Source organism: Vigna radiata, chromosome 4 (genome assembly GCF_000741045.1).
Source record: "Vigna radiata var. radiata cultivar VC1973A chromosome 4, Vradiata_ver6, whole genome shotgun sequence".
NCBI lineage: Eukaryota > Viridiplantae > Streptophyta > Magnoliopsida > Fabales > Fabaceae > Vigna > Vigna radiata.
In genome coordinates, this window is record NC_028354.1 from 6,442,166 (window position 1) to 6,453,221 (window position 11,056).

An 11,056-nucleotide genomic window follows, 5' to 3' on the forward strand; every position below is an offset into this window, starting at 1 on the left:
CACTTATAAAGAAGTAGAAAGGTATTCCAACTAAATTTTTTTGACTTTATTATTCAATAAAGGATATTAAATTTTTTTGTTTTTGTTTAAATTTTATTTTTTATTTAGTTATATACATCATAAAAACAAAATATTTTTTAGTTATATACATCATAAAATTTAAACAAAAACAAAAAAATCATTAAAAAATTAAATTTTTTATTTAATCATATTAAATTTTATTGGGAAAAGTACACTAATCATTAAATACTGCAAATGCTGACAAAAACCTGCAATGCATAGAAAAATGAGAAGAGAGAGAAAAAGAATTAACACGGTTTGTCATTATTTAACGGAATGGACTATTTTGACTCAAAAATTTAAAAGTAAGCACCAATTTCAAACACTTTTCTAAAGAGAGACTAAATTAAGATTTGCCAACCAAACTAGGGACAAAGTTGGGTATTAAACCTTTTAGTTATTATTAGAAAAAACGTTTATGGTAATCATGTACAAGGTTTTTATATCGTAAATACATTATGACTTACTCAAAAATTATTATTTTTAATTTTAGTCTTGTCTCTCAGTGGAAAGACTATTATTAGTCATTTAATTTTGCATCACCATTCCATCATTAATCATTTATATGATAGCTTTTATTATAATAATCTTAATAATTTATACTGACATGGCCATTAAACTTTGCTTCTTAACTACTTATATGAACAAAGAGTAGCATTAAGAGCACTAAATACTAGTGTTATATTAGTTGTTTATATTAAAGGTTAATCAAAATCAAATTTTTTGGTGCAAGGACTCATCAAGAAGGTAGTTTGGGCCCGACCTGGAATGAAAGATTAACGCAATTAATTCCTGCACCCCATCAATTTCTTCCTGCATTCCCTCAGATTTTGGAATTCCAAATTTATCCTTGCTAGTTTTATTTGAAACTGGTCTTCTTCATGGAGGGGCTGCTGTGACGTGGTTTTAGTAGGTTTGTTTAGTTGTTGTTTTGATTGTTTCACTTTGCACCTTCAATCGATATTTATTACTATCCCCAACCTCATGATATTAACAATGTTATGCCTTCCTTATACAGCCTGTATCTCCAAATCAGTATGATCGCTGTTGTTGGGTGAAGATGTTTTAGCATTTTCCTTCTCATTTGTAGATTTCATCTCTTGAATGGGAGGAAGGTTTACAATGGTCATTTCTGAAAATATATTGTCTGAGAGCCTTCCATTCATCTCCCTGTGTTCTTGACACAAGGCACACCAGTGCAAGCAGCAATGCACACAACATGCATTACACGGTGAATTCTGCAATCATAAAACATGTAAAATTAAAAATCAAAGGAAAAAACCACAGGAAAGAATTAACTTTTTCTTTTAATCAGCATAGTAAAGAATTAACTAAATCATGTATGTGCCAGTATTGAGTTTCTAAGAAACACTCCACTCTGCCAATCACAACCATTAGGCTTTTAATGTTGCGGTGCTTGCCTAATGTCGAGTTTCTTACCCACGTTAACATAAATGACACGAAAAATGTCTAATGATAACGGTAATTCTTACCATTATCTATGGTATAATTTTCTTGCCAAAGCCTGAAACACGTTTAATCTTCTTTTTAATCTAACTTTGTGAATAAATTCAGCTTAGGTTATACATACTAGTTTTCATCAGTAATTCTTCAAATTTTGTAGGAACTTTGTTTGCTTTGGAAAGACATTCAAGCTATCAAGAGTGGAGAACCAAGAAAAAGCTTACAAGATGAAGTTTTGAAGATGTTTCCCTACACAAGTGGCATCCCTAAAGGGCGCCCAACACCCTTCAGTTCGCTGTTTTCACCAATTGCCCACGCCCATGTGCCCTTTAGGGGCGCCCAGCGCCCTTTGTCTCGTTGTTTTTTAATTTTAAAATTTTATTTATTTTATTTGCTTATTTTTCCATTCAACAAGTTTTCTCAATAGTTTTGTTTGAAAATGCTTTATACACTATAGTTGAATTATACTTTTATTTATTCACAAGTGATAGTAAAACAGTGTTAATTTATATCCTTTTATTTTAAATATAGTTATATGCATATTTGAGGATATTCAAAACGAGATAAATCAATTTTATTATACAAAATAAAATAAATTTTAAAATTGTAGTATTCAAATAAGGATATTTACACATATTTTTATATTTTTGTTTAACTAGGATGAAAATTTTAACATCTTTATTTTTGGAAAAAAAAAATATCTTAACTATTATACCAAATTTGTATTCGATATTAGATATTTATATTCAACTAATGTAAAAATTCTCCATAAAATAAAGAAGGGTAGAATTTCAAAATTTGATAAAGAAAGAAATGAAGGGTAGAATTTCAAAATTTGATAAAGAAAGAAATGAAGGGTAGAATTTTTTGAATTATAGATGATTGGAGATAGAGATGAAACAGCATGTTGTTTTTGTTTTTGGAGTGTGAAATGATTTGGGCTTACTAATCACTGTTTTTTTAATGTTTGGCAATTGCTTCTTGCACTCCCCAGATATCTGGAGTTTCTATTTCAGAATCAGATCTGATTATTAATTTTCTTTCTCTTAATCAGAATTATATTATAATTACTTTTTAGTTATCAGTGCCACGTTAATCTGCTCAGTGGAAGTGTCAGAAACACTTGCGGTCAACCATACCTTGTGAAGTTACCAGCATGAAGCTGAACAAGAGTTCGAGATCATGGTCCAAACCCCACAATCTCTTCATCAAAATTTCAACTTGCAGACTTCCCAATTTCCCAATTCAGATTATCCTCCTGGGTCTCTGTCATTTCTTGCTCCCTGCATCTTGTTCCCGGAAACCCCCGCCTCTTCCAATTTTGCCCCTCCCGACGGCGTTCCAGCTCCAATGGCAACTGGGCGACATGGCCCTCTTCTTCCACTTCGGCACCAACACCTTCACGGACTCCGAGTGGGGTTCCGGCCACGCTCACCCCTCCGTCTTCAGCCCCACCAAGCTCAACACATCGCAGTGGATAAGGGTCGCTAAAGATTCTGGTTTTTCCACGGTAATCCTCACTGCAAAACACCACGATGGCTTCTGCTTGTGGCCCTCTGATTACACTGACTATTCCGTGCGTTCAAGCAACTGGAAGAACGGAAACGGCGACGTCCTCGCTGAGCTCTCCGCCGCCGCTAAGGATGCCGGTGTCGGCCTCGGAATTTACCTTTCGCCGTGGGATCGCCATGAAACAAGTTATGGTGACACTTTGCAGTATAATGAGTTCTACTTGGCCCAAATGACTGAGCTCCTCACTAGGTATCTAAACTAAGTAGTTGTTGTACATGTTAAATAATTGAGTATTTGCAGTATAGACTGTAAAGAAGTGTATAATCTTTTATTTTTAATTCCCCTAGAAATTATTTATTTTAGTTCTTTATATATCCAAATTCTTTTAATAGTTCAGTTACATACACTTTTCATTCCGTGCTAGTTTTTATGGTTTATGAACGTGAGAGACTAAAAGGATATATCGAGTGATAGTGTAAAATTATTGGACTATTTACAGATATGTTAATCTGTTTTCATACATGTCTTAGTTAAGCTGGAATGGACATTTTATAAGCTATTTTTATTAGTTTTTCCTAACTCGCATACGTGCATAAAATAGTTTCTACAAACCATATAACCATAGTTAATGCTGGGTTCTTTCAGAAGAAATATCTGAAACATTCGGCACGAATCAACCATGAGGCAACCCATATAGAAAACTCCAACACCATTTCTAGCTCAATTTTAAGAAAATGAGTTTGTATTATTCATATAGCTCATTTCTACTTGTGAGGATCTCAAGTCACACTTGAATCTATAAGAGTTAGGTTTGTTGATAATCTACTATCTAGTTAGTAATGCAATACATATGTGATTGGAGAAATAACATTACTGCTATGAAGTTTTCCCTGTGATCCTGTGAATCATTTTTTCTGTTTTTGCCAATTTGCTCTCAGTATACATTTCATGTTTATTTCACATTAAGTTCATTCAAAGCAGGTATGGAGAGATCACGGACGTTTTTCTGGATGGTGCAAAAGGGGAAGGGGAGAAGGACATGAAATATCTATATGACAGCTGGAATTCTCTGATTCACGAGCTCCAACCAGGGGCCTCTATTTTCTCTGATTTGGGTCCTGATACAAGGTGGGTTGGTGATGAGGATGGTAGTGCTGGCTTCACTTGTTGGTCTCTATACAACAAAACAGGGTTTGAAATTGGTGATATTGATCTTCGGTAAGTTGAATTTTGTACTAATACTCCTACTATACTTTCCCTTACTTTTAAATGATGTTTGGTTTAAATGTTTATCTTGTTGTCACTTAGCATTATATAGCTGGATTATAGTTCATGCTAATTGCAAGGTGTATTAGCTGCGTCAAACACTTCTACATAGCAATTTGAAAGTCAGTCATGTAACTCTCTTTCTATAATTCATACATGGGTGAGTATTCATAGAAATGAACTAATTTTGATTCAGCCTATTCATTGCTTTTAAATGAAGTTGAATGTAAATTTCAGTTTTGTTGCCTGTATCCACTGCAAAGCTTGAAAATCTGGAGAATCATGTACATGACTAAAATACTCTCAAAATGGCACGTGAAAATTTTAACACTCAGATTTCATAGAACTAGAGGTTCCCTTGTTTGTATTTGACTAGTCTAGACATTTACCAAATGTGTTTTGGTCATCTAACAGATACAATAGCGAGGGAGATCCATTTGGTCCTGATTGGCTTCCTGCTACATGTGATGTCTCTATAAGACCCGGTTGGTTTTGGCATGCTTCAGAAGTTCCAATGTCTGCAACGAGTCTACTTGAAATATACTATAAATCAGTTGGTAGAAACTGCAAGCTGTTATTGAATGTGCCCCCAAACTCCTCAGGTCTTATTTCAGATGAGGATATCCAAGTTCTTCAAGAGTTCACTGAACTTCGGAGGTCCATATTTTCTCACAATTTGGCCATAAATGCTGTTATTAATGCCAGCAGCATAAGAGGGGGGATTCAAGATACTCACTTTAGTCCCTTCAATGTTCTTAAAGAAGGTATATACACATATTGGGCTCCGGGGGAGAACCAATATAAGTGGATATTGTACATAAATCTCCAAGAACTAGTATCATTCAATGTTCTGCAATTACAAGAGCCTATTCACATGGGGCAGAGGGTGATTGAATTTCACCTTGAGGCGTTGACCCAAGATGGTGTATGGACGAGAGTTGTAAATGGCACCACTATAGGATATAAGAGGCTGTTGCTGTTTCCAAAACTGAAGTCTCAGTATTTGAAGCTAGTTGTTGACAAGTCACGTGCAGACCCATTGATATCATACCTAGGAATCTACACGGATTCTGTTACCATTTTGAGGGACACACCTGATAAAAAATCACGAGCCTCTTTCAATAGAAGTCAGGTTCTGCAGACCACCACACACAACAGTTCCCTACGTGATGTAGTATAAATTGTAATGTTGTAAAATTTAAAAAACTTTGAAAACTTTACAGTTGGTTCTGCAGACCACCACACACAACAGTTGGTTCAATTGTAATGTAGTAAAATTTGAAAACTTTACACGTATAATAACCGGTCAATCTTCTTAGATTCTTTGTAATTCCTGAAATGCGGCTACAAGAAGAAAATGATTGATATCAATGAATTGATTTCTTCTTTTTCACCTTTCCCCCCCTTTTTCTCCTCTTCCCACCTAAATAATGCAGAAATGTTGCAAAAGGTCTCATCTTTTATTATGTCATTTATTATAGAATAAATTTGAAATAAGTTTTACTCAATAACACCATCATATAAAGAATCTGTTAAAAAATGTATTAATTTCTATACAGCATCGGTGAACACAAACCCATCAAATGGGTGGTCAATTTTCTTCAAAACCTTACCTTTCCTCTTACATGGCCCTTTAGTTGCCAGTAAAACTAAAAGATTCGGAATTTTTAATTGACTTGCGTTTGTCATACATTCTTATCCATATTTATTTTTCCTCCAATCAAAACAGAGTTGACTGACAAGCATATGAAATTTGAATTAACCTAAACAAACGAAGATAGCAGGAGAGGCAGAAAAGAAACACAAAATGGAAGAAGGAAGCAGAAGAAGAGTAATGTGCACCATTCTATCAGTAGACCACACCGATATGTTTTACAGAGTGTGCACGGTTTGCGAAAGGACTCTTCCCAACCCCTCTTCCACCTGCCACTCCTCCAACCCTCCCTCCAAACGACTATTTCGCATCCTCGTATCGTGTTCTATCTCTGTCCCCTTTCTTTTCTCTTCCACCAAATATAATATAAAAACCTTTTTTTTTTGTTTTGTTTCTTTTGTAGATGTCAGTTGCCACAGACACAGAGGTTTTCACTGCCGTCTGCTTCGACAGAGTTGCCAGACTCCTCTTTGGCTGCTCCGCGGATGAATTCTTCAACTTCGCCAAACTTCACCCTTTTTCCGGTATTTTATGCTACTTTTTTTTTTGTTTCATATTTTATAATGAAAATTCTATAACTTGTTCTGTACTAACGAAGGGATCACGCTAAATGAGATAATGGAGGGAGAGATGTTCACTATGTCATTATCCAAATCAACGAACGCCAATGCACAACATGTCAGAATTGCATCCGCTGTTCCTCTAAGCTCTTCATTTCAACCAGCAATTAATGTTCTGAAACAATGCTACCAAACGCCACACGCTTCCCAGTCTTGACACCGCTTTACTATACTATGTTTTTAATGTCGACATATTAACATTTCCTTTTTTTCTTTATCGTTATTTGTATTGCTCATGAATTGAAATTTGCTTTCGATACAATCTGGTGTAAAGTTGTACACGATTTGGTGTCATGGATACATGATTTGTTTCAAATTCTTCAGTGTGCAGTTTCAATGATAATAGAAACAAGAAAAAAAAAAAAAAAAAAAGAATTATATTCCACCCTCTCCTTATACACAAGGAGAAGTCATCAATATTTGCACAAGAAGAGGGATGGTTTAGGGTTATGTTTGTGCTCTCTGAGTGTATCATTTAGGAGAGACGTTATCCCCATTCTTTGTCATCGTCAGTTTCCCTTGCATCCAGCTTCTTAGCATTGTAAGTGCAGCTTTTGGTTGATCCATAGGCACCATGTGTCCAGCCTCGTATACCTGTTTTGTTTAACCAAAAAAATAAAGTCACCAGAATTGAATTCACTATTTCTCGCATAGCAGTAAAGTCTTGAACACAAACCTTCAGGAAAGCGAGAGGTCCATGGCTTTTCAGCGTGCCTGCTTCTGCACCATCCACCAGAAATGGGACTGCACCAGACGCCCCAAATTCTTTTTGACCAGACCACTCCATTGCTTGAACCCACCTTGAATTCCCTGCCCAAATCACAGACACATTAATTGTTTGTTTGAATTCACGTTACGTTTCCAGAATCACATTCAACAATCAACTGAAGTGATTTTAGATAAATATCTGTCCATACTTTTCATTCCAGATTCGTAATTTGGTTTTGAGGTGAAATAGTTTTTTTATAATTATCATGTTGGGCAAAACAAGTATACTGAATTTTACCATGAATTTTATAAATTTTTGAAATCAATTTTGCAAATGTTCATCAATCAGTCTAAGAATGCTAAATGACCTCCCTATTCCTTTGACAAATTATATTGGTTCCAAATGAACTGAGTATATGTAGGTTTACCAAGCCAATTGCATATGAGATCTTCTTCTCCAGCATACACAAGCACCTTGATTCCATCCTCTAGAAGTGCTGGAATACCCGCTTCTAGATTTCTCATCCAGTCTTCCATCATAGCGCTATACACTGTGCTACTGCATGAAACGAAGTCTAAGTCCCCAACACCTAAAGCATCTCTCACTGTCTTCTTGTTTAAGAATTCCTCCATCTCAGAAAAGTCATAACACAGATCTCCCACACATTTCTTTCTAATGTCATAGTACTGCATTTAGAATAAAAGGATCCGTTACTAAACTCAAACTTCATTATTGTAATTCATCTTCTTGATCATAGTATTCTTTTTATATAGGAGAAATGAAGATACAGAAGTTTTTACTGGTATAACTCCAACTGCATTATTTTAAATCTTACATTTACATCTCCAGCAATGTTCATTATCCTATTGAATATCTTATTGCAGACATATAATGAAGTTACACAGGTTTCTCCACCTTCAGTGCCTGACAAATGAAATACAAATTAAGAGTGTCACTGAACATAAGTAATATGTGATTAGCTCAATAAATTGGTAAAATTCTATCCCTTGTGGTTTTCTTAAAGGAAGTTATTTATACCGCAATCTTCTATGGCCTGCTTGCATGATGGGAGCAACTTGTTGATGCTATTATAATCAGCCTTTTGAATTAGTCCTCTGTCTAATGCATAGTCTGTGTACGCCTGGTACTGAATTTCAGGATTGGTTAACCCATTACCAATAGCAAAACCCTGTGGGAAGAAATGAATTAGTCCATCGAAGAAAAAGCAATTACTTAACCTTTCATAATTATGCTATGGGTTATGAGATAGTAGAACAAGACCTTTAGATTTATATGAATTCCTTCTTTTGCTTTGTTTCCTTGGTGAACCCTGGATGCAAGAGCTGGAATGTAGTGCCCAGCATATGACTCTCCAGTAATATAAAAGTCATTCTTAGTGAATTGAGGATGCTCCTTGAAAAATGCCTGTCATTGTTGTAAAATTTAGTGGACTCATGTATGCTCAGCTGAAGAGTCTAACATACAGTTTGAAATTTAGATATCAGTTATCATCTTGCATGTTTAATTTATCAACAACCAACCAAAGGTAAATCAATTTTAACCAATTCATATAGGGAATTATAAAAAAGAAAGAAAAAAAAACAGGAATGGTTGAGTTTGATTTTATTATGAAATTATTATTTTCAATCAGTTATCAAATATACTTACCTGCAAGAAGTCATACAAATCATTGCTAACACCCTCTTCATCATGGCGAATGTCACTCTCATCAGAAGTATAGCTGAACCCTGTTCCAGTGGGTTGGTCAACAAATATAATATTTGATGCCTGCAAAACCAGAAAACACTCTATTGGTTCTAACGTGTAGACGAATACAGTGTATCAACTTGATTCTTTGAGCTAGCTATAGTCTCTATTAAGAGTGAACAGAGATATACATAATATAATTTTTTTTTTCCTGAGACAATCTGCATGAGAACATAGAACAGCACAGAAAAATTGATAGGATTTGTCACAGATGGCAAGATACGAGTGAGGTAAAGTGAGAAAGATACAAGGGGAATTAATGGCTACCTTGTCCCAACCATAGTCATTCCACACAAGGGACAAGTTCTTGGTAAGCTGAAAAGGACCATTTTCGTAAAACAAAGCTAGTTCACTGCTACATCCTGGTCCTCCAGTCAGCCATATGACAACAGGATCATCCTTTCTGTTTCGAGATTCAAAGAAAAAGTAGAACATCCTGCAGATGAGAAAGTGAAAACATTATTAGATTCAAAGCAGGATTAGCTCCTAATTATCTACTAAAACATAAAATTGACTAAGAAGCAACCTATAAGGAATCTGCATTATTAACCAGACTAAACCAGTACTACAGGTGAGGGTAAAATTAACTGGTTGAAATTCAAACACAATTATAAGAATTATATTTGCTGTGATGTAAGCATGCATGGTGTGATGCGTCAAAAAAACCATGCAGGGAAAAGTCAACTCACTTAAAAATCTAAAGGAAACAATTTCTAATTGAGTTAACCAAGGTTCCAGTAACAAGCATTACCTTTTGGTAAAACTGAATAATTATTTAACCTCAATGAAAACCTTTATTGTATATTATTTAATCCACATGACATGGCCTCAACTATAGCTGGCAGGAATTTTAACTTTGGTTGCTTTTTCACCAAAACATCCCTCTTCCTCGTGACACTTTACTTTTCCCACCTAACCGAATAAAGCAGCAGGACGCAAGCTAAATAACCCCTCAAAATCACAGAAAAGAATTCCCTACCAAACAACAACAACCATTTCTGAACATGAGTTTGCATCTTTACCTTGCAGCTTTAGAACGAGGAAGGCTATAATAGCCTGCATGGTGACCAAGTTCTTCCACAGAAGACCCTGGAGCAACAAGGCTAGGAAAAGTTAACTTCTTCTCCACAATGTTTCCTGCCACAAGAAGAGAGTCACTCTCGAGTGTGTTAATGGGGTCTTTGGGGAAGAGGTTGAACCCTCTTATGAGTTTTTCTGCCGTTGAAGAAAAACTAAGGTCGCTGTTTGTGTGGTGAGTTGGAGAGGAGAAAGAAAGTGGAATGGTATTGGAGATGAGAAAGAAGAACATAGAAGACAGACATGTGCAGAGGAACCTTGAGGAAGATGATTCCATGTTTTGTTTCGTAGAAAAAAAGTGTGGCAATGGCTATGAATTTATAGTGGTGGTTTGGTTGTTACCTGTGCAAACTGGTTTGGTTGTTACAATTCTATCTAGTCTTGCGAAAAAGTTGAGTATGGGAAACTTTGTGGTTTCCTGCACTTTTCAAGTTGCTATTTTAAAATAAGCCTACATGCAAATCAAAGTTTTTAAGAATTAAACCAAGGTTTTTTATTACATTATAGTGTGATGGAATCAACCTCTAGATGAAAATAAAGAAACAATAAAATAGTTTAATTAATAAAATTATTAATCTCATTCATTTTTTTTTTTCTTAACCACTGAAATTATTTAACTCTTGATTGTTTTAAAATGGAAAGAGTTCTGAAAAACACAAAGAATGTGGAAGAACTATATTTTTAATTAATTTGCAGTATTTAAAATTGAGAATCTCTTTATTTATATGTTTTAGAAAGTTAATTTTGGTAGTAATGAGTTTAAATGGTATATATAATTGATAGTGCATTTACTTAATGTAAAATATATGCTGGGAAATTAATTTTGACAATGAGTGGTGCTAACATTTCTCATTATCTAATGTTGCAAAGTAAATAGACTCTTGATCTTAATAAAAAAGAAGCTAATATAAAATATGATAGTTATTT

The 11,056-nt window shown here is 34.9% G+C and overlaps 3 protein-coding genes across 3 annotated transcripts; 2 read left to right on the forward strand and 1 right to left on the reverse strand.

Moving 5' to 3' along the window:
• The first annotated feature begins 2,611 nt into the window (after positions 1–2,611).
• LOC106758179 (alpha-L-fucosidase 1) lies at positions 2,612–5,696 on the forward strand. Its single transcript, XM_014641121.2, has 3 exons — positions 2,612–3,285; positions 4,018–4,254; positions 4,717–5,696. Exons 1-3 carry the CDS (start codon positions 2,681–2,683, stop codon positions 5,480–5,482), a joined length of 1,608 nt encoding a protein of 535 aa, XP_014496607.1. The 5' UTR covers positions 2,612–2,680; the 3' UTR covers positions 5,483–5,696.
• A 184-nt stretch (positions 5,697–5,880) lies between these two features.
• LOC106759388 lies at positions 5,881–6,972 on the forward strand. The gene is made up of 3 exons (XM_014642541.2): positions 5,881–6,271; positions 6,360–6,480; positions 6,555–6,972. The coding sequence occupies exons 1-3, from the start codon at positions 6,110–6,112 to the stop codon at positions 6,731–6,733; spliced, it is 462 nt and encodes a 153-aa protein (XP_014498027.1). The 5' UTR covers positions 5,881–6,109; the 3' UTR covers positions 6,734–6,972.
• Positions 6,815–10,437, reverse strand: LOC106759387 (serine carboxypeptidase-like). The gene is made up of 9 exons (XM_014642540.2): positions 10,075–10,437; positions 9,320–9,488; positions 8,954–9,073; positions 8,567–8,710; positions 8,324–8,474; positions 8,121–8,209; positions 7,713–7,971; positions 7,253–7,386; positions 6,815–7,170 (listed from the first exon to the last, which is right to left on the reverse strand). The coding sequence occupies exons 1-9, from the start codon at positions 10,404–10,406 to the stop codon at positions 7,048–7,050; spliced, it is 1,521 nt and encodes a 506-aa protein (XP_014498026.1). The 5' UTR covers positions 10,407–10,437; the 3' UTR covers positions 6,815–7,047.
• Between the last annotated feature and the right edge of the window lie 619 nt (positions 10,438–11,056).